This window comes from Salmo trutta, chromosome 14 (assembly GCF_901001165.1).
Source record: "Salmo trutta chromosome 14, fSalTru1.1, whole genome shotgun sequence".
NCBI lineage: Eukaryota > Metazoa > Chordata > Actinopteri > Salmoniformes > Salmonidae > Salmo > Salmo trutta.
This window is the reverse complement of record NC_042970.1, coordinates 78,088,744-78,112,913: the sequence shown is the minus strand read 5'-3', so window position 1 is coordinate 78,112,913 and position 24,170 is coordinate 78,088,744. Positions and strand designations below refer to the sequence as shown.

The 24,170-nt window shown below is 46.0% G+C and overlaps 2 protein-coding genes across 4 annotated transcripts in view; one reads left to right on the top strand and one right to left on the bottom strand.

Annotated features, from left to right (window-relative positions):
* LOC115147477 (parvalbumin alpha) overlaps positions 1-10,964 on the top strand; it is an 11,875-nt gene extending 911 nt beyond the window's left edge. Inside the window, exons 1-5 of one of the 2 annotated variants that reach the window (XM_029689726.1) lie at positions 346-389; positions 8,764-8,835; positions 9,345-9,477; positions 9,964-10,073; positions 10,161-10,964. In XM_029689726.1, the coding sequence (XP_029545586.1) occupies positions 8,772-8,835; positions 9,345-9,477; positions 9,964-10,073; positions 10,161-10,189 (336 nt within the window). In that variant the 5' untranslated portion in view covers positions 346-389; positions 8,764-8,771 and the 3' untranslated portion in view covers positions 10,190-10,964. Of the gene's footprint in view, positions 1-345; positions 390-8,763; positions 8,836-9,344; positions 9,478-9,963; positions 10,074-10,160 lie in introns of those variants that run through there. The other variant, XM_029689725.1, reaches the window with a different exon arrangement.
* Positions 10,965-10,975: 11 nt separating this feature from the next.
* On the bottom strand, positions 10,976-24,069 carry LOC115147474 (brain-specific angiogenesis inhibitor 1-associated protein 2-like protein 2). 2 transcript variants are annotated; one of them, XM_029689720.1, is made up of 15 exons: positions 23,660-24,069; positions 23,403-23,464; positions 22,613-22,688; positions 20,970-21,056; positions 19,994-20,055; positions 19,735-19,806; positions 19,523-19,612; positions 19,148-19,215; positions 18,992-19,055; positions 18,720-18,824; positions 18,265-18,367; positions 17,835-18,042; positions 12,099-12,164; positions 11,649-12,023; positions 10,976-11,391 (listed from the first exon to the last, which is right to left on the bottom strand). In XM_029689720.1, the coding sequence occupies exons 2-15, from the start codon at positions 23,454-23,456 to the stop codon at positions 11,316-11,318; spliced, it is 1,506 nt and encodes a 501-aa protein (XP_029545580.1). In that variant the 5' UTR covers positions 23,457-23,464; positions 23,660-24,069; the 3' UTR covers positions 10,976-11,315. The 2 variants fall into 2 exon arrangements, with proteins under 2 accessions (XP_029545580.1, XP_029545581.1); XM_029689721.1 differs by lacking the exons at positions 20,970-21,056; positions 22,613-22,688; positions 23,403-23,464; positions 23,660-24,069 and adding an exon at positions 20,545-20,817.
* Between the last annotated feature and the right edge of the window lie 101 nt (positions 24,070-24,170).

Sequence of the window (24,170 nt, the reverse complement as noted above, 5' to 3'; positions counted from 1 at the left end):
TGAACCCCACTGTCCCTCTCCCATACTCTCCCAAATAAATGCTATGTATGTATGTATGTATGTATGTATGTATGTATGTATGTATGTATGTATGTATGTATGTATGGATATGTATGTATGTATGATGTATGTATGTATGTATGTATGTATGTTGTATGTGTGTGTGTCTGTGTGTGTTTGCGTGTGTGTTTGTGTGCCTACGTGTGTGTGTGGTGTGTGGTGGTGTGGGTGTGGTGTGTGTGTTGTGTGTGGGTGTGTGTGTGTGTGTGTGTGTAATAAGACTGATAGTGGACACCCCCCTCTACCCTATCTCAACTCTCTTCTCTCCTTCACTCTCCCCACTCTCTCCATCTCTCTCTCTTTCCAGTGTCTAGTCCCTCACTATCCAGGTAAGGTTGATCATTGAAAGGTCTGGGTTGGTATTGGTTTTCATTGGTTCACGAGACTGGATGCATAATTATTATTCATTATTATTCATTATTGCAAGAAAATACTGTCTGGTTGGGGTCTGCAGTTAATGCCTGGCATTCAAACTCGCAGAAAATAATGTTCTTTATCAGTTTACATTGGTTTGTTTTTGGTCATCTTGTGTTAGAAAGGATTGTTGTTTTGAGAAGTGTTGGACAGGTTGATATGTAGAATGCTGTGAATTCATACAGCATGTATAGACAATTCTGTGTAGTGATCATGTGTTCTTGAATGGCTGGATGTTGGTAGAATTCCATTATAAAACCTGCAGCCAGTTCTGACCCAAACGGAATGCTCAGGATATTTGTAATTCTTAGAATATTCCTAAACAATGGTTCTAGTATTCTATGGTCTGTTTGGAGATGTCAGTCTCCTGTCCACTCAGCCAAAATATGACTGCGTGTGCGACTGTAGACCAAGACGTACGCGTGTGTGTTTTTATGTACTTTAAACCAAGACATGTATGACTCCATGACTAATACAACTGTTATACAATGTCACGGTTGAAATTTACCCAGTGCAATACATCATACTCACATACCATACTCACATACATCATACTCACTACATCATGCTCACGTACATCATACATCATACTCACATACATCATACTCACATACATCACACTCACATACATCATACTCACATACATCATACTCACATACATCATACTCACATACATCACCTCACATACATCATACTCACATACATCATACATCATACTCACATACATCACACTCACATACATCATACTCACATACATCATACTCACGTACATCATCATACTCACATACATCACACTCACATACATCATACTCACACCCTCACATACATCATACTCACATACATCATACTCCATACATCATGCTCACGTACATCATACATCATACTCACATCATACTCACATACATCATACTGTCACAAGCGTTGTTTTGAACAGACCAAGGTGCAGCATGTACAGTGCTCATCTTTGGATTTTAATGAATGCACTACGAACAACAAAATAATAAACGCTCCACAGTTCCGTCAGGTACAATAACTAAAACGGAAAACAACCACCCACAAAACCCAAAGGAAAACAGGCTGCCTAAGTATGGCTTCCAATCAGAGACAACGAAAACACCTGCCTCTGATTGGAAACCATACTCGGCCAAACATGGAAAATGAAACATAGAAATAGAAAACTAGAACCAAAATCCCCTAGAATCAAAAACCCCAAAACACACAAAACAACCCCCCTGCCACGCCCTGACCATTCTACTATGGCAAATGACCCTTTTCACTGGTCAGGATGTGACACCTACTCACATACATCATACTGACATACATCATACTGACATACCATACTGACATACATCATACTGACATACATCATACTCACATACTCACATACGTCATACTCTATTTGAGAGCTGCATGACACAAACCTGAAGCCAGTCAAATTTAGGACTATAGCAGCACTTCCTCATTTCAACGCCCGTCACCCAACACTGTGATAAAGCTACTATTGGGTTAACATCTCATTAAAAGAGGCTTTGCACCATCTGATAGAGAGAGAGGGACATTGGGTGTCCCCTAAAGACAACCCACACAACCCAGCCCAATCCCAATCCACTCTAGCCCTTCATCAGCTTGTGGAGACCCGGGGAGGTTTGATTGGTATAAGCGATATGGTTGACACTTCAACCTAGCCTATCAGAGGGCAAGATGAAGCTATACCGTATTGCTTATACCAGTCAATCCTCTCAGATCTCCACAAATGCAGGAAATAGGGCTTAAGGATGGATTTGGGACTGGGCATGGTCTTGTTAAAATAATTAAAAAATAAGACATTTAAACCATTGTAGTTAACAGTATATGTCACTTTAGCTAACAAATTGTTGTAGTTAGTATATTGCTCCTTCTTGGCCAGGTCGTTATTGTAAAAGCTAATGTTTTCTCAATGACTTACAAAGGCATAAATACAGTTCTATTCGTAGAGTTTATACATCACTTGACGTGACATGTTACCCTCAGTGTAAGGGTCATATGTCAAGACTAACCGTCAAGTTGTTTTACCTCGAGTGGGATACACTAACCTTTGACCCCATGGACGTGCCAGAAGGTTTCGGTCTCTGCAATCATTAATGTATGTATGTAGATGTCAAAGACAACTGGAACAGTTGTTCTGCTGTGATGAAGTGGTAACTGTTAAACACTCTAGAAGGGTCAGGTTTCTTTGAAACATGAGTGCATGTCCAAAGATCAACGTTAGGTTGTTTTACCTGTGATGAAGTGTAAGATGACTGTTAAAGATTCTAGAAGGGTCAGGTTGCTTTGAAACATATGTAGATGCCACTGGTACCCCCGTACTGGTAGAAGGTTAGGGTTGGGTTTAGTGATTGCTGTGAAACACAAGTTGTTTTACTTCTGACACACACACACACACACACACACACACACACACACACACACACAACACACACACCACGTAGTAGATGCCAAAGATGACTGAGGTTCATGTGCCACACCCCTTAGCGCTTAGCCACAAGCATGACAACATGCTAACATCAGGATGACAACATACCTGTAGGACACAGAAGCCACAAGAGACATGGAATATATGAAGATCAAGACACATAAAGAGAGATACTATCGGCAGGGCTACAATATTCTGAGAACTTTCCCCAAATTCTTAGCTTCTCCAGAAATCTTGCTTGGTGGATTTCAAGATTTCCTGCTTATCTCGCCTCCTAAATATAGAAGATATGAGACATGGAGATATGGGCCTTGGCTGCGTCCTTTGGCGGATGTCTTGGTCCATACTGTACTATTTATAGAAATTGCTGCCAAGTCCAACGGACAGACAGATGGACAGAGTTAGATTTCAAAATATATTTGTTACCAAGTAGAGAGAGGAGGGGGCGAGATAGAGAGAGGGGGGGAACGGGAGAGGGAGAAGAGTGAGAGGGGGGAAGAAGAAAGAGATCGAGAGATATTAATAGAGAGAGAAGAAGAGAGAAATGAGAGAGAGAGCGAGAGAGAGAAGAGCGAGAGAGAGAGAGAGAGAGAGAGAGATAGAGAGATGGAAGAGACGCGCGAGAGAGAGAGAGAGAGAGAGAGAGAGAAGAGAAGAGAGATGAAGAGAGAAAGAGAGAGAGAGAGATGCGAGAGAGAGAGGAGAGAGAGAGGGGGAGAGAGAGATGGATGGAGAGAGAGAGAGAGAGAGCTATTTTCACATTTAATTAGTCACAGTCTCCTCATAGACTTTTCTGCCGGGGTAAGCAAAACCATCCTCTGAGGACACTTCTGTACACACACACACAACTATACACACACAACCATACCACACAACCATACACACACACACGACCATACCAAAGCAACCATACACACACCACAGCAGCAAAAGCAGCAATACGTATGCACATTTACAGAAGCTCTGGCACTGACTTACCCACACGTACACAACCATTCACATTCACACACACACCACACACACACACACACACACACACACACACACACACACACACACACACAACACACAGTGAGGGGAAAAAAAGTATTTGATCCCCTGCTGATTTTGTACGTTTGCCCACTGACAAAGAAATGATCAGTCTATAATTTTAATGGTAGGTTTATTTGAACAGTGAGAGAAAGAATAACAACAAAAAAAATCCAGAAAAACACGTCAAAAATGTTATAAATTGATTTGCATTTTAATGAGGGAAATAATTATTTGACCCCCTCTCAATCAGAAAGATTTGTGGCACCCAGGTGTCTTTTATACAGGTAACGAGCTGAGATTAGGAGCACACTCTTGAAGGGAGTGCTCCTAATCTCAGTTTGTTACCTATATAAAACACACCTGTCCACAGAAGCAATCAATCAATCAGATTCCAACTCTCCACCATGGCCAAGACCAAAGAGCTCTCCAAGGATGTCAGGGACAAGATTGTAGACCTACACAAGGCTGGAATGGGCTACAAGACCATCGCCAAGCAGCTTGGTGAGAAAGTGACCACAATTGGTGCGATTATTCGCAAATGGAAGAAACACAAAAGAACTGTCAATCTTCCTCGGCCTGGGGCTCCATGCAAGATCTTCACCTCGTGGAGTTGCAATGATCATGAGAACGGTGAGGAATCAGCCCAGAACTACACGGGAGGATCTTGTCAATGATCTCAATGCAGCTGGGACCATAGTCACCAAGAAAAACAATTGGTAACACACTACGCCGTGAAGGACTGAAATCCTGCAGCGCCCGCAAGGTCCCCCTGCTCAAGAAAGCACATATACCTGCCCTTCTGAAGTTTGCCAATGAACATCTGAATGATTCAGAGGACAACTGGGTGAAAGTGTTGTGGTCAGATGAGACCAAAAGGGAGCTATTTGGCATCAACTCAACTCGCCGTGTTTGGAGGAGAAGGAATGCTGCCTATGACCCCAAGAACACCATCCCCACCGTCAAACATGGTGGTGGAAACATTATGCTTTGGGGGTGTTTATCTGCTAAGGGGACAGGACAACTTCACCGCATCAAAGGGACGATGGACGGGGCCATGCACCGTCAAATCTTGGGTGAGAACCTCCTTCCCTCAGCCAGGGCATTGAAAATGGGTTGTGGATGGGTATTCCAGCATGACAATGACCCAAAACATACAGCCAAGGCAACAAAGGAGTGGCTCAAGAAGAAGCACATTAAGGTCCTGGAGTGGCCTAGCCAGTCTCCAGACCTTAATCCCATAGAACATCTGTGGAGGGAGCTGAAGGTTCGAGTTGCCAAACGTCAGCCTCGAAACCTTAATGACTTGGAGAAGATCTGCAAAGAGGAGTGACACAAAATCACTCCTGAGATGTGTGCAAACCTGGTGGCCAACTACAAGAAACGTCTGACCTCTGTGATTGCCAACAAGGGTTTTGCCACCAAGTACTAAGTCATGTTTTTCAGAGGGGTCAAATACTTATTTCCCTCATTAAAATGCAAATCATTTTATAACATTTTTGACATGCGTTTTTCTGGATTTTTTTGTTGTTATTCTGCCTCTCACTGTTCAAATAAACTTACCATTTAAAATTGTAGACTGATCATTTCTTTGTCAGTGGGCAAACGTACAAAATCAGCAGGGGATCAAATACTTTTTTCCCTCACTGATCATGCGCATACACAAACACACACACATTGTCGGACTCTATCCACCTCCATGTCACTAGACTCTATCCACCACTATGCCACTAGACTCTATCCACCTCCATGCCACTAGACTCTATCCACCTCCATGTCATTAGACTCTATCCACCACCATGTCACTAGATTCTATCCACCACCATGTCACTAGACTCTATCCACCACCACGCCACTAGACTCTATCCACCTCCATGCCACTAGACTCTATCCACCTCCATGTCACTAGACTCTGTCCACCTCCATGCCACTAGACTCTATCCACCTCCATGTCATTAGACTCTATCCACCACCATGTCACTAGATTCTATCCACCACCATCTCACTAGACTCTATCCACCACCACGCCACTAGACTCTATCCACCTCCATGCCACTAGACTCTATCCACCTCCATGTCACTAGACTCTGTCCACCTCCATGTCACTAGACTCTATCCACCTCCATGTCCATTAGACTATATCCACCACCATGTCACTAGACTCTATCCACCACCATGCCACTAGACTCTATCCACCTCCATGCCACTAGACTCTATCCACCTCCATGTCACTAGACTCTATCCACCTCCATGTCATTAGACTCTATCCACCACCATGTCACTAGACTCTATCCACCACCACGCCACTAGACTCTATCCACCTCCATGCCACTAGACTCTATCCACCTCCATGTCACTAGACTCTGTCCACCTCCATGTCACTAGACTCTATCCACCACCATGCCACTAGACTCTATCCAACTCCATGTCACTAGACTCTGTCCACCTCCATGTCACTAGACTCTATCCACCACCATGCCACTAGACTCTATCCACCTCCATGCCACTAGACTCTATCCACCTCCATGTCACTAGACTCTATCCACCTCCATGCCACTAGACTCTATCCACCACCATGCCACTAGACTCTATCCACCTCCATGCCACTAGACTCTATCCACCTCCATGCCACTAGACTCTATCCACCACCATGCCACTAGACTCTATCCACCTCCATGCCACTAGACTCTATCCACCACCATGCCACTAGACTCTATCCACCTCCATGCCACTAGACTCTATCCACCTCCATGCCACTAGACTCTATCCACCTCCATGCCACTAGACTCTATCCACCTCCATGCCACTAGACTCTATCCACCTCCATGCCACTAGACTCTATCCACCACCATGCCACTAGACTCTATCCACCTGCATGCCACTAGACTCTATCCACCTCCATGTCACTAGACTCTATACACCTCCGTGTCACTAGACTCTATCTACCACCACGCCACTAGACTATATCCACCTCCATGCCACTAGACTCTATCCACCTCCATGCCACTAGACTCTATCCACCTCCATGCCACTAGACTCTATCCACCACCATGCCACTAGACTCTATCCACCTCCATGCCACTAGACTCTATCCACCTCCATGCCACTAGACTCTATCCACCTCCATGCCACTAGACTCTATCCACCTCCATGCCACTAGACTCTATCCACCTCGATGCCACTAGACTCTATCCACCTCCATGCCACTAGACTCTATCCACCTCCATGCCACTAGACTCTATCCACCTCCATGTCACTAGACTCTATACACCTCCGTGTCACTAGACTCTATCCACCACCACGCCACTAGACTCTATCCACCTCCATGTCACTAGACTCTATACACCTCCGGTCACTAGACTCTATACACCTCCGTGTCACTAGACTCTATCTACCACCACGCCACTAGACTATATCTACCACCACGCCACTAGACTCTATCCACCACCACGCCACTAGACTCTATCCACCTACATGTCACTAGACTCTATCCACCTCCCTGTCACTAGACTCTATCCACCTACATGTCACTAGACTCTATCCACCTCCCTGTCACTAGACTCTATCCACCTACATGTCACTAGACTCTATCCACCTCCATGTCACTAGACTCTATCCACCTCCATGTCACTAGACTCTATCCACCTCCATGCCACTAGACTCTATCCACCTCCATGTCACTAGACTCTATCCACCTCCATGTCACTAGACTCTATCCACCTACATGTCACTAGACTCTATCCACCTCCATGTCACTAGACTCTATCCACCTCCATGTCACTAGACTCTATCCACCTCCATGTCACTAGACTCTATCCACCTCCATGCCACTAGACTCTATCCACCTCCATGTCACTAGACTCTATCCACCTCCATGTCACTAGCCTAATCAGGCTGTATCTCAGCAATATAGAGACTTCCTCACCCCATGGCCTCGTCCTTATTTAGAATTATTAGACAGAATCAGAAAGAAAGTCCCTCTGACGGCTTCCACCATTTTGATTTCAATGTCTTCTTGCATTATTTCAGGCGAGGGGAAGGATGCTACTGGAGACTAGTGAGATACTCTCAGTTGTACTGAGTAGTTAGTTAGTGATATCTGTCTGGCTCTTTACTTACATCTATTGAGCAATTTAAGGCAATGCAGGAATGATTTCACAAACGCTTCAAAACTGTGCACCCAGGACACTACAACTGCCATGGTCAAATTGAGTTGGGTGAACTTGTAAATGTGAGGCAATAGGACTCTGGCTCCCTTTTGAGAGTGGTAGTCATATGCTTTCTTCTAAGATTGTCTTGGGAAGTATCTAGTTGATTATCATTGCACCTCTGTTCACAATCTTTATTTATGCTGCGTCTTATATTACCAAATATGGCCTTTGGTCAGCTTTCTCCCCTCCTCTCCCCTTTCTACCCTCCTCTACCCTCCTCTCCTTTCTCCCCTCCTCTCCTCCTCTGCCAAGTTCATTTGGGTGTCCGTTGAGTGCCAGAACGATATAGAGCCCAGCTCATGGTCACTGGCCAAACTCTGATGCTGTTCCTCTCCTCTCTTTTCCTTCCCTCTCTCCTCCTGTCCTCTCCTCTCCAGTGTATCCTTACATCCACTGTCCTTACTTTGTGTCTGCTAGACACTATTCATGGTGCTTGACATCACCACAGTCCAGAGACAGTGGGTCTGTGTATCTCTGCCTGTCTGTGTATCTCTGCCCTACAAAGAACCTTCTAATTGACACTAAACACTTTGTCCTAGCGCCTCATTTATGCTATCCATATAATATATTCATAAACCTCTCTCTCTCTCCCCTCAGTTACCAAGATGGCCGCTTTGAAAGATTTTTTGAAAGCTGATGATATTCAGAAGGCCCTTGATGCAGTCAAAGGTGAGCAGACGTTTTCACTGTTGAAATCCAAACCAAATCTTTTGAAAATAATATAATATATATCTCTCCGTTCTCTTTTCCCGTCTCCTCCCTGTCCATGTGCTTGTGTGTGCTTGTACCTGTGCGTTTGTGTATGTATGTATGTGTGTGTGCGTACCTGTCCGTGTATGTGTGCGTACCTGCACGTGTGTGTGTGTGTGCTTACCTGTCCGTGTATGTGTGTGTGCGTACCTGTCTGTGCGTGTGTATCTGTGTGCTGACCTGTCTGTGTGTGTGTGTGTGCGTGTACCTGCACGTCCGCGTGTATGTGTGCGTACCTGCACGTGTGTGTGTGTGTGCTTACCTGTCCGTGTGTGTGTGTGTGTGTGTGTGTGCGTACCTGTCTGTGCGTGTGTATCTGTGTGCTGACCTGTCTGTGTGTGTGTGTGTGTGTGTGTGTGTGTGTGTGTGTGTGTGTGTGTGTGTGTGTGTGTACCTGCGTGTGTGTACCTGCGTGTGTGTGTGTCCAGCTGAGGGTTCCTTCGACCATAAGAAGTTCTTTGCTCTGGTGGGCCTGAAGGCCATGACTCCCGACAACGTCAAGAAGGTGTTCCAGGCTATTGATGCTGACCAGAGTGGCTTCATTGAGGAGGAGGAGCTCAAGTAAGAGGAAGAGAGATACACATAGACGGACACACACACACACACACACACACACACACACTACAGGCACACACACACGCACATAGACTCATACCAAAGACGCACATACATGGACAGGTGTGCACACACACACATTCATCAAATGTGAATGTGTGGCTATTTTCCAATTTACAAGCTAGCATACCATTTAGAATGCATGCCCAATATAGGGTTGCAAAATTCCGGTAACTTTGCCAAAATGCCGAGGTGTTCCAGAACTCCTGATTGAAAGATCCCTTGCATCAGGAATCATCCAAACGTGATTTCTGGAAAACCTAGAAACTGTGGGGAAAGGTAACAGGATTTTGCAGTCCAAGCTTAATACATTTTTTCTTCCCGCTAAATCTCTGACCTCAGGTTCGTACTGAAGGGTTTTGCTGAGGACAACAGACACACACGCAGCTCCTTAATCTTGACCCCTAACCTTTGAACTCTCTTTTACCTTAGGTTTGTGCTGAAGAGTTTCGCTGAGGACGGCAGAGACCTGACCGACACCGAGACCAAAGCCTTCCTTAATGCCGCCGACAAGGACGGTGATGGAAAGATTGGCATCGACGGTGAGAGAGGTGATAGGATGATAACAGAATGAAATCCTGACTCATTCCCAGAGGATCTTACTGTTGTCCTCCTCTTCTCTTTTCCAGAGTTTGAAGTCTTGGTCCATGAGGTGTAAAGAGCACCTCTCGTCTCCCCCTTTTTCCTCCCCTGCGAATTCATGTTTTAAATGCAATCTCCCCCCTCTATGCCCCCCCCCATCACCCAAAAAGCACCATCCAGTCCAGGGTGAAGTTTCTCCTCGACACAGATCTAGGATCACCAATCCCAACCTTAACCATTATTCTGGGAAAATGTCAACTGACCCAAGATCAGCGTCAAGGCTACTTCACCTTACACCGCACCACGCAGGCCCAGTCTCGCTAACCGAAACAGTACCAGAGACGTCCGCCAGGGGGAGGTAGAGAGGAGACTCCCCAACAAGAACTACTGTATTTATTTGTACGTTTTTCTACTGTACCAACATACTGTATATATGTCCTGTTTTGATTTGAAAACCTCATGACTGTCATTTTAAAAGAAAACCTTACTGTAGATATAATGTACCAGAAACCTTCCCTTTCCTCTCTAGCCGTCTATGGACCCTATGTCACCTTACCCAAATGGCACCCTATTCCCTTTATAGTGCACTACTTCCAAAGGGTGCCAAAAGGGAATAGGGTGCTATTTTTAATAGAGCCATTTTTTTGGACTCATCCTATACAACCTGTGTCTCTCGTACTTTATTTTTTCCACCTCACACATACTTGTACCCTCCTTCCTGTCCTCCCTCCCTCATTTCCTCCTTCCTCTCTCGTCTGGTGATGAGATGTATAAATAAAGAGGAAGAGTGGTGAAGAGAGAGAAATTATTCAAAATAAGAAATAATAAGAAATAAAACACCTTGAGTAAAATGACTATTTTATTTATTATTATTTAATGATTTATTATAAACTAGACTGGACACTAATATACTGTAGAACAAGGAATGCACAAATGAGACGATTCATTTAGATATTTTCTAAATAAAATGATCTATTTCACAATAAAAGCATCCTAGATTGAACAATTAGTAAACCACTGGAAAATCTTTCAAAACACACAAACAATGTGACAAAGTGCTATTCTTAAATCGCATAATAGTACAAATAAATATATATATCTTTACACGATTAGATGATCTACATCATTTCTCTAAAAATAGACTCAATGTCAAACTCAAGGACGTCAGCTTTTCTTGACGTCTACATCTCTGTGCTGATTGGTCAGTGGGTCCTGGGTGCTGATCTGTCATTGGTGGTCGTTGGTTTAAGCTTCACTGTCGCAAAGGGATTGGTTCCCCTGCAACAGATCAGGTGACAGGTAAAGAACTAGCACTCAACACTAATGACAAACATCACAGCAGGCACACACACAGACGCACACTGACGCACACTGACACACACAGACGCACACAGACGCACACTGACACACACTGACACACACTGACACACACACTGACGCACACTGATGCACACTGACACACACTGACGCACACTGACGCACACTGACGCACACTGACACACACACTGACACACACTGACACACATACTTCCTACCTGGGAAAGAGTAGGTTTTCTCCAGAAGCTCCAAGGGGTGATAATGACTCTGCTGTCCTCTCCGGGAAAATAAGCTGGATTGGTCGAAAGTCAGCTGACCCCCTCCAGAGCATTGTTGTAGGCTGAGGGGGTGGCGGGGGCGGAGGAGGAGGGGGCGGGAGCTCGTTAAAGCCCTTCAGGCTATTTTTTCTCGTCACAATCTCTGGCTCCGCCCTCCTCTCAGGGAGGGGAGAGATTGGTCGGAAGTCGACGGAGGCCCTGCGAGTGGGTGTGGCAGGGGGCGCGACATCCCCGTAGACCTTTTCTGATTGGTCCATGGAGGTGTCAGAGGGATCCAAAAGGTTGTTCATGCTGTGGCTCCTCAAGGAAGTGCCACTGGAGGGTCAAATGTCAAATATGATCATATTGATTCATTGATTGATTGATTGATTTATTGATTCATTGACATACCTGGACCCCAAAAGGTTAGAGAAGTCTTCAATAGAAGAAACATAAGCTGCTGGGAACCAGCCCTGGCTGTTGGAACAACAGAGAGAGACCAGAGGAACATTAGCAAACACAACAATGGCCTAAATACTGGAACTGACAAGTTCCTAGATGAATTCCACTGTTTTCCCAGCCACCCACCCACATAGGAATGAATGAATGAATGATGGATGGATAAAGGAACAAACAACTGACCCCTACCATAGTCTGTTATCCACTGTCCCCTACCATAGTCTGTTATCCACTAACCCCTACCATAGTCTGTTATCCACTGTCCCCTACCATAGTCTGTTATCCACTGTCCCCTACCATAGTCTGTTATCCACTGTCCCCTACCATAGTCTGTTATCCACTGACCCCTACCATAATCTGTTATCCACTGGCCCCTACCATAGTCTGTTATCCACTGTCCCCTACCATAGTCTGTTATCCACTGACCCCTACCATAGTCTGTTATCCACTATCCCCTACCATAGTCTGTTATCCACTGTCCCCTACCATAGTCTGTTATCCACTGACCCCTACCATAGTCTGTTATCCACTGGCCCCTACCATAGTCTGTTATCCACTGACCCCTACCATAGTCTGTTATCCACTGGCCCCTACCATAGTCTGTTATCCACTGACTACTACCATAGTCTGTTATCCACTGTCCCCTACCATAGTCTGTTATCCACTGACCCCTACCGTAGTCTGTTATCCACTGTCCCCTACCGTAGTCTGTTATCCACTGACCCCTACCGTAGTCTGTTATCCACTGTCCCCTACCATAGTCTGTTATCCACTGACCCCTACCATAGTCTGTTATCCACTGACCCCTACCATAGTCTGTTATCCACTGTCCTCTACAATAGTCTGTTATCCACTGTCCCCTACCATAGTCTGTTATCCACTGTCCCCTACAATAGTCTGTTATCCACTGTCCCCAACCATAGTCTGTTATGTCTGTTATCCACTGACCCCTACCATAGTCTGTTATCCACTGACCCCTACCATAGTCTGTTAACCACTGTCCCCTACCATAATTGGTTATCCACTGACCCCTACCATAGTCTGCTATACACTGACCCCCACCATAGTCTGTTATGTCTGTTATCCACTGATCCCTACCATAGTCTGTTATCCACTGTCCCCTACCATAGTTGGTTATCCACTGACCCCTACCATAGTCTGTTATCCACTGACCCCTACCATAGTCTGTTATGTCTGTTATCCACTGACCCCTACCATAGTCTGTTATCCACTGGCCCCTACCATAGTCTGTTATCCACTGACTACTACCATAGTCTGTTATCCACTGTCCCCTACCATAGTCTGTTATCCACTGACCCCTACCGTAGTCTGTTATCCACTGTCCCCTACCGTAGTCTGTTATCCACTGACCCCTACCGTAGTCTGTTATCCACTGTCCCCTACCATAGTCTGTTATCCACTGACCACTACCATAGTCTGTTATCCACTGACCCCTACCATAGTCTGTTATCCACTGTCCCCTACAATAGTCTGTTATCCACTGTCTCCTACCATAGTCTGTTATCCACTGACCCCTACCATAGTCTGCTATCCACTGACCCCTACCATAGTATGTTATCCACTGTCCGCTACCACAGTCTGTTATCCACTGTCCCCTACCATAGTCTGTTATCCACTGACCCCTACCATAGTCTGTTATCCACTGACCCCTACCATAGTCTGTTATCCACTGTCCCCTACCATAGTCTGTTATCCACTGACCCCTACCATAGTCTGTTATCCACTGACCCCTACCATAGTCTGTTATCCACTGTCCCCTACCATAGTCTGTTATCCACTGACCCCTAAGTAGTCTGTTATCCACTGTCCCCTACCGTAGTCTGTTATCCACTGACCCCTACCATAGTCTGTTATCCACTGTCCCCTACCATAGTCTGTTATCCACTGACCCCTACCATAGTCTGTTATCCACTGACCCCTACCATAGTCTGTTATCCACTGTCCTCTACAATAGTCTGTTATCCACTGTCCCCTACCATAGTCTGTTATCCACTGTCCCCTACAATAGTCTGTTATCCACTGTCCCCAACCATAGTCTGTTATGTCTGTTATCCACTGACCCCTACCATAGTCTGTTATCCACTGACCCCTACCATAGTCTGTTAACCACTGTCCCCTACCATAATTGGTTATCCACTGACCCCTACCATAGTCTGCTATACACTGACCCCCACCATAGTCTGTTATGTCTGTTATCCACTGACCCCTACCATAGTCTGTTATCCACTGTCCCCTACCATAGTTGGTTATCCACTGACCCCTACCATAGTCTGTTATCCACTGACCCCTACCATAGTCTGTTATGTCTGTTATCCACTGACCCCCACCATAGTCTGTTATCCACTGTCCCCTACCATAGTCTGTTATCCACTGACCCCTACCATATTCTGCTATACACTGACCCCCACCATAGTCTGCTATCCACTGACCCCTACCATAGTCTGCTATCCACTGTCCCCTACCCTAGTCTGTTATCCACTGTCCCCTACCGTAGTCTGTTATCCACTGACCCCTACCATAGTCTGTTATCCACTGACCCCTACCATAGTCTGTTATCCACTGTCCCCTACCATAGTCTGTTATCCACTGTCCCCTACCATAGTCTCTTATCCACTGACCCCTACCATAGTCTGCTATCCACTTACCCCTACCATAGTCTGTTATCCACTGTCCGCTACCACAGTCTGTTATCCACTGCCCCCTACCACAGTCTGTTATCCACTGACCCCTACCATAGTCTGTTATCCACTGACCCCTACCATAGTCTGTTATCCACTGACCCCTACCATAATCTGCTATCCACTGTCCCCTACCATGTCTGTTATCCACTGTCCCCTACCATAGTCTGTTATCCACTGACCCCTACCATAGTCTGTTATCCACTGACCCCTACCATAGTCTGTTATCCACTGACCCCTACCATAGTCTGTTATCCACTGTACCCTACCATAGTCTGTTATCCACTGTTCCCTACCATAGTCTTTTATCCACTGTCCCCTACCATAGTCTGTTATCCACTGTCCCCTACCATAATCTGCTATCCACTGACCCCTACCATAGTCTGTTATCCACTGTCCCCTACCATATTATGTTATCCACTGTCCCCTACCATAGTCTGTTATCCACTGTCCCCTACGATAGTCTGCTATCCACTGTCCCCTACCATAGTCTGTTATCCACTGACCCTTACCATAGTCTGTTATCCACTGTCCCCTACCGTAGGCTGCTATCCACAGTCCCCTACCATAGTCTGTTATCCACTGTCCCCTACCATAGTCTGTTATCCACTGTCCCCTACCATAGTCTGTTATCCACTGTCCCCTACCATAGTCTGTTATCCACTGTCCCCTACCATAGTCTGTTATCCACTGTCCCCTACCATAGTCTGTTATCCACTGTCCCTACCATAGTCTGTTATCCACTGACCCCTACCATAGTCTGTTATCCACTGACCCCTACCATAGTCTGTTATCCACTGACCCCTACCATAGTCTGTTATCCACTATCCCCTACCGTAGGCTGCTATCCACTGACCCCTACCATAGTCTGTTATCCACTATCCCCTACCATAGTCTGTTATCCACTGTCCCTACCATAGTCTGTTATCCACTGTCCCCTACCGTAGTCTGTTATCCACTGACCCCTACCGTAGTCTGTTATCCACTGACCCCTACCATAGTCTGTTATCCACTGTCCCCTACCGTAGTCTGTTATCCACTGACCCCTACCATAGTCTGTTATCCACTGACCCCTACCATAGTCTGCTATCCACTGTCCCCTACCATAGTCTGTTATCCACTGTCCCCTACTATAGTCTGCTATCCACTGTCCCCTACCATAGTCTGTTATCCACTGTCCCCTACCATAGTCTGTTATCCACTGTCCCCTACCATAGTCTGTTATCCACTGTCCCCTACCATAGTCTGTTATCCACTGACCCCTACCATAGTCTGTTATCCACTGTCCCCTACCATAGTCTGTTATCCACTGACCCCTACCATAGTCTGTTATCCACTATCCCCTACCATAGGCTGCTATCCACTGACCCCTACCATAGTCTGTTATCCACTAACCCCTACCATAGTCTGTTATCCACTGTCCCTACCATAGTCTGTTATCCACTGTCCCCTACCGTAGTCTGTTATCCACTGACCCCTACCGTAGTCTGTTATCCACTGACCCCTACAATAGTCTGTTATCCACTGACCCCTACCATAGTCTGTTATCCACTGTCCCCTACCATAGTCTGTTATCCACTGACCCCTACCATAGTCTGTTATCCACTATCCCCTACCGTAGGCTGCTATCCACTGACCCCTACCATAGTCTGTTATCCACTAACCCCTACCATAGTCTGTTATCCACTGTCCCTACCGTAGTCTGTTATCCACTGTCCCCTACCATAGTCTGTTATCCACTGACCCCTACCATAGTCTGTTATCCACTGTCCCCTACCGTAGGCTGCTATCCACTGACCCCTACCATAGTCTGTTATCCACTGACCCCTACCATAGTCTGCTATCCACTGTCCCCTACCATAGTCTGCTATCCACTGTCCCCTACCATAGTCTGTTATCCACTGTCCCCTACTATAGTCTGCTATCCACTGTCCCCTACCATAGTCTGTTATCCACTGTCCCTTACCATAGTCTGTTATCCACTGTCCCCTACCGTAGGCTGCTATCCACAGTCCCCTACCATAGTCTGTTATCCACTGTCCCTACCATAGTCTGTTATCCACTAACCCCTACCATAGTCTGTTATCCACTGTCCCCTACCATAGTCTGTTATCCACTGTCCCTACCATAGTCTGTTATCCACTGTCCCCTACCATAGTCTGTTATCCACTGTCCCCTACCATAGTCTGTTATCCACTGACCCCTACCATAGTCTGTTATCCACTGTCCCCTACCATAGTCTGTTATCCACTGACCCCTACCATAGTCTGTTATCCACTATCCCCTACCGTAGGCTGCTATCCACTGACCCCTACCATAGTCTGTTATCCACTGTCCCCTACTATAGTCTGCTATCCACTGTCCCTACCATAGTCTGCTATCCACTGTCCCCTACCATAGTCTGTTATCCACTGTCCCCTACTATAGTCTGTTATCCACTGACCCCTACCATAGTCTGTTATCCACTGACCCCTACCATAGTCTGTTATCCACTATCCCCTACCGTAGGCTGCTATCCACTGACCCCTACCATAGTCTGTTATCCACTGACCCCTACTATAGTCTGTTATCCACTGACCCCTACCATAGTCTGTTATCCACTGTCCCCTACCATAGTCTGTTATCCACTGACCCCTACCATAGTCTGTTATCCACTATCCCCTACCGTAGGCTACTATCCACTGACCCCTACCATAGTCTGTTATCCACTGACCCCTACCATAGTCTGTTATCCACTATCCCCTACCGTAGGCTGCTATCCACTGACCCCTACCATAGTCTGTTATCCACTGACCCCTACTATAGTCTGTTATCCACTGACCCCTACCATAGTCTGTTATCCACTGTCCCCTACCATAGTCTGTTATCCACTGACCCCTACCATAGTCTGTTATCCACTATCCCCTACCGTAGGCTACTATCCACTGACCCCTACCATAGTCTGTTATCCACTGACCCCTACCATAGTCTGTTATCCACTATCCCCTACCGTAGGCTGCTATCCGTTCTCCCATACAGCCACCCATTCCTCGGCTCCTGGACCAACACGGTGACCATCTCTCCCCGGGTGAAGGGTAAGAGTTTGGGGTTGGAGGAGTGTGGGTGGGACAGCAGGGCTCTCATGGTCCTACCCCCACCCAGACCCAGAGACTCACCCACTGAGGAGGAGCGGGATCGGCTGTGGAGGGGGGACGGGGCTGGGGGAGGAAGGGGGTAGAGAAGGTGATGGGGAAGGAATATGGACGGAGAAGGAGAAGAAAGAGACGGATGGAGAAAAGTTTATCCAATGAAAAATCCCCACGGTATCAACCAAAATATTTCCCTGCTATGCACTAAATGAAATAACACAACACGTGAGTAGTGTAGCTGATTGACTAAATATAACCCTGTTCTTTAGGGGTGCAGTGTAGTTATCCCACCTCTAGAGGGCACTCTCCCCAGGGCCAGCTGTTCTCTCCTGGCCCAAGACATGTCTCTGTCCTCATCTACTGTCTGTAGCAGAGAGCTCACTGAGCCACACAGCTGAGGAGAGAGGGTGACAGGGGAAGGTTGATTGGTTGGGTGGAATACTTGTCTCTAACCTGTTCCTCCTGGTCAGGGTGGGTGGGGCTACGGGGTCTCTAACCTGGTCCTCCTGGTCAGGGTGGGTGGGGCTACAGGGTCTCTAACCTGGTCCTCCTGGTCAGGGTGGGTGGGGCTACGGGGTCTCTAACCTGTTCCTCCTGGTCAGGGTGGGTGGGGCTACGGGGTCTCTAACCTGGTCCTCCTGGTCAGGGTGGGTGGGGCTACGGGGTCTCTAACCTGTTCCTCCTGGTCAGGGTGTCTCTAACCTGGTCCTCCTGGTCAGGGTGGGTGGGGCTACGGGGTCTCTAACCTGGTCCTCCTGGTCAGGGTGGGTGGGGCTACGGGGTCTGGAGCCTCGTGTCTCATTCACTTTCTCCTTCCATCCATCAGCCTTCTGCTGTAGGGAAGCCCCTGTCTGGGGGAGAGATGGGGACATTTCAGAACACTACCTGTGTTTGTGTGGTTTGTAAAGGTTTCTGACGTCCCCGTTTTTGACATAAACATGTCTGTGTGTGTGTGTGTGTGTGTGTGTGTGTGTGTGTGTGTGTGTGTGTGTGTGTGTGTGTGTATGTGTGTGTGTACCTTGTTGATGAGGAAGAGCAGTGACTGTGTCAGTCCGCAGTGTTTCTCTGCCAGGAAGCGATACCTAATAATAACAACCATCATCATATTCATCATCATAATAATGGTCCTAATAGTAATTGTGTTGGTAATGTATTAATAACGGTAAAGACTGACCTCCTCTCCTCCTCCTTCATAATGTCATGTTGACTCTGTCTCAGGTACTGCATGTACTCACTGTGCTCCTAGAGAACACACACACACACACACACACACACCCCATTACTGTATGGAATGTGGTAGTGTTGGACAGTGTCTGATTTAACTGTAAGGAGGAGGGTGTGTGTCTTTATTATTTTATGTATTTAACCAGGCAAGTCAGTTAAGAACAAATTCTTATTTACAATGACGGCCTACCAAAAGGCAAAATACCTCCTGTGGGAATGGGGGCTGGGATTAAAAATACAAATATAGGACAAGACATCAGGCGAAGCAGCCACAAGTGTCAGTAAGAGTGTCCATGATTGTGTGTGTGTGTGTGTGTATGTGTACCAGTGAGTCTCTGAAGGCTCCTCTTCTCAGCTGTCTCTCCAGAGCTTCTGCCTGGTTCCTCACCTCCAGCTCATACACCCTGCGACTGCCCTGTGGAAGAGATACAGGAGTGTGTGTTAGTACACGCACACACACACACACACACGTACATACACACAGAAACACACACGGAAACACACACACGGAAACACACACTCTTGCCAGATACTCACATCAATGTACTCTTCATCCAACTTGACATTCTTCTCCATGGCCTGTAAAACTTCTACCTGGAACCATCGAAACTGAAGGGGAAGAATTACAACGTTACACCCTGAGGGGGAAGAAAAACAATGTTACACTCTATGGCAGTGTCCACACAGGCTGTGGATGGAAACAGTGGCGTGGACATACTGTAAATAAACATAGATGAATAGGTGGTATAAAGACACTAAATAGGATCAGGAACATATAGACATAGATAAAACAGACCACTCCCTCCATCTCAGCTGTGAGTCTTCTCTGCGTCTCAGATATCTGTACCAGGACATCTCCTGTGGATCACACATACACACATTAGTATCACCAATTAGCAATGACGATAGCATCTCAAAGGGAATGAATGGGGCCGTGCATCAGAGCTAGCAACCTAGCCTTATTAGCACTGACAATAGCATCTCATGGGGAACGAATGGGGCCGTGCGTCAGAGCTAGCAACCTAGCCTTATTAGCACTGACACTAGCATCTCATGGGGAACGAATGGGGCCGTGCGTCAGAGCTAGCAACCTAGCCTTATTAGCACTGACACTAGCATCTCATGGGGAACGAATGGGGCCGTGCGTCAGAGCTAGGCTAGCATGACAGTGTAGCTACAGCAGGTTAGCCAAGTGAGAAGGTCAGCGCAGCAGTGTGACCATGAAGACAGGATCAGGTAGCTGCTTTGAATTATAGATGACAGTCTTTCACCCACACTCAATTCATTAGCTCAACTGGCCTACTGTGTGTGTGGGAGTGTGTGTGTGTATGATCATTTCATCCTTACCTCTCAGTAAACTCTGTTCTTATTGCTATTTATTGGCAGTCTTCCAGTATCGAAAAACACACCGCCTGCCACAACAACCTCAAAGTTACTCAAAGACGTTAAGGAAGTTAAAGGTAGACTCAGCACCCCAGATATTGAGATGAGATGCAAGACTTTGCTCTCACAGTCACACACAGTATCTGCGCATGTGCACAGGTTGGCGTCACACTGTTCACAGCGTGGTAGCCAGGGCACCAAAACAGCGGAGAAGTTGATCCTCGCGCATCAACGCTCTTAGTTGTTGCAGAAATTGACCCACTATGCTATTGACTTTCTGCATCTACGTCATATCGCTGAGTCTACTTTTAAAATAGCTCCAGTCTGTGCTTGGCCCATTGTAGCTGGTTCTACGGTACAGTACAGTAGGCAGACATACACACACTTACCAAGTGAGCGAGAGGAGAGTGTGTGAAGGGCCTGTTCTCCCATCTTCGCTACAGCACTAAAGTAGGCCTCACTGGTAACAGCCAAGGCTGCAGCGCGCGCGCACACACACACACACACACACACACACACACACACACACACACACACACACACACACCTGTTAGCATTATAGCTATTAACTCACAAGCCCAATAACGACACAAACCAAATCTTGTAATCATATCTTAACTGTCCCAAACAATTTACCCAATAAGTAAAACACCTGTGGTGATGGACTCTTGATACAGGTAAGACTGGGTCCATAAATAGCCCAGTGGTTAGGTAACATCCATAGAGGTGGAACGAGGGCTCTGGATGGATAGAAACCGTTTTAGCATGGACATTGCCAATGACGGCTTCCACCATTTTAAAGTCACAGAAGCCATCATGGCACAGATACAAAGATGAGCCCTCTTTCTACCTCTATGGGAAACAGGCCTTTCTTTACCATGTTACATCTACCTGCTAACTTCTACCTCTATGGGCAACAGGCATCTCTTTACCATGTTACATCTACCTGCTAACTTCTACCTCTATGGGAAACAGGCCTGTCTTTACCATGTTACATCTACCTGCTAACTTCTACCTCGATGGGCAACAGGCATCACTTTACCATGTTACATCTACCTGCTAACGCCTATCTTTACCACGTTACATCTACCTGCTAACTTCTACCTCTATGGGAAACAGGTATCACTTTACCATGTTACATCTACCTGCTAACTTCTACCTCTATGGGAAACAGGTATCACTTTACCATGTTACATCTACCTGCTAACTTCTACCTCTATGGGAAACAGGCATCACTTCACCATGTTACAACTACCTGCTAACTTCTACCTCTATGGGAAACCGGCCTGTCTTTACCATGTTACATCTACCTGCTAACGCCTATCTTTACCATGTTACATCTACCTGCTATCTTCTACCTCTATGGGAAACAGGCCTGTCTTTACCATGTTACAACTACCTGCTAACTTCTACCTCTATGGGAAACAGGCCTGTCTTTACCATGTTACATCTACCTGCTAACACCTATCTTTACCACGTTACATCTACCTGCTAACTTCTACCTCTATGGGAAACAGGTATCACTTTACCATGTTACAACTACCTGCTAACTTCTACCTCTATGGGAAACAGGCATCACTTCACCATGTTACAACTACCTGCTAACTTCTACCTCTATGGGAAACAGGCCTGTCTTTACCATGTTACATCTACCTGCTAACACCTATCTTTACCACGTTACATCTACCTGCTAACTTCTACCTCTATGGGAAACAGGTATCACTTTACCATGTTACAACTACCTGCTAACTTCTACCTCTATGGGAAACAGGCCTGTCTTTACCATGTTACAACTACCTGCTAACGCCTGTCTTTACCATGTTACATCTACCTGCTAACTAGCTGACCTGTGATAGATGCCTTGTACTGTTTATATCAGTCAGAGGAAGGACGCTGACATCAATGATGTTAGCCCAACTAGGTCTAGGGAACTTGTCAGAGGGATGACCCCCACACACAATGACACAAATGCATACTTATGCATTAACTTTCACACACACTCGCTCATACACACACACACACACACACACACCTTGGAAAGCCTTGACATAGCTGTTTCCTAATGTAACTAGCGTCTGTAGGCCTGGGTTGAACTGTTCCATCAGGTTCTATGGAAGAGAACACAGAACAATCAAACATTGAATATTGGCCAAAACTAAATGCTATGCCTTGTGTTTAGTAGGGCCTACAAGTGGTTGTATATTTAAGCAATAAGGACCATGAGGATGTGGTATGTCTTCCCTGTGGCTCAGTTGGTAGAGCATGGTGTTTGCAACGCCAGCATGGTGTGTGCAACGCCAGGGTTGTGGGTTTGATTCCCACGGGGGGCCAGTACAAAAAAATGCATGAAATGAAATGTATGCATTCACTACTGTAAGTCGCTCTGGATAAGAGCGTCTGCTAAATGACTGTAATGTAATGTATATGGCCAATATACCACGTCTTAGGGCTGTTCTTAGCATGACGCAACAGGGAGTGCCTGGATACAGCCCTTAGCCGTGGTATATTGGCCACATACTACAAACCCCCTGAGGTGCCTTACTGCTGTTATAAACAGGTTACCAACGTAATTAGAGCAGTACAAATAAAAGTTGTCATATCCGTGGTATATGGACTGATATACAACGGCTGTCAGCCAATCAGAATTCAGTGCTCGAACCACCCAGTTAAATGTTTTTCGAAAAGTTTTTGTACACCCCCCCTCATTTAGAGTATTATTGGAGTGTGAAAGATGGGGGTAGATTACTGCCAATACTCTATTTACAACAACATTTCAATCATCTAACCCCATAGTATTAGCCTACTATAAAATATATACTTACCGTGTAAACAGACAACGTAGACCTATGTAACTGATCACTGTTCGCCCCCGACATAGTAACCGCTTCGATTTCCACAAAACAAAAACGGTATAATAACAATTAGGAAAAATAAATGAATTAATTATTCTCTTTAAAACTCCAGAGTACTAGTTGAAAGTTTCAAGAAAAAGAAAAAAATGACAGTTGGTAGTAGGCTAGCTAGGTACTAATCAGCGTATTCCGTTACAGACTTATTTTCTTTTGATAGTGAAAGTCACCTTGGCTCTTAAACCCCCTCCTCGTTCTGCCTTGTTGTTCCCTTGTTCTTTCTGCCACCAATAACAACCTGTTGTGATCGTGATAGCTCCTTTCTCTCGCTCCCTCTTTCTCTCATTCGTTAATCAGCCTTTTCACCCCTGCATCATAAGCCAATTTTACAGTGGGAAGGAGAGAGAGAGACACCGATACGGCCGGGTCAGCTGAATTATAGATGGAGGGGTCAGCGTGAAAGGAAAGGATGGAAATATCACCTGTGTTCCAACTCAGCCACCACCACAGGGAGGGACGTAGGTAGCAAGGCTCACTCAGAGCACTACATGTAGTATTAGACTAAGGTAATAATAATAAAAATACACTTGTAGGACACATTTTCTGCACATAAGGTAAAGACGAAACCAAAAACACTATATATCAAAATGTAGAAAAACATCACACTACCTGTAGGCTTAGCAACCGAGATAGGATACTTTTTACTTTACAGCCCAGTGTTTACCAAGTCGTTACTTAGAA

Coding starts and splice junctions, on each gene's coding strand:
- LOC115147474 (XM_029689720.1), bottom strand. CDS start 23,456: ATGTCGGGGGCGAACAGTGATCAGTTACATAGGTCTACGTTGTCTGTT. Junction 18,368..18,719: donor ACCCTGACCAGGAGGACCAG/GTTAGAGACCCC, acceptor CTCTCTCCTCAG/CTGTGTGGCTCAGTGAGCTC. Junction 12,165..17,834: donor AGAACGGATAGCAGCCTACG/GTAGGGGATAGT, acceptor TTGTTCCAACAG/CCAGGGCTGGTTCCCAGCAG.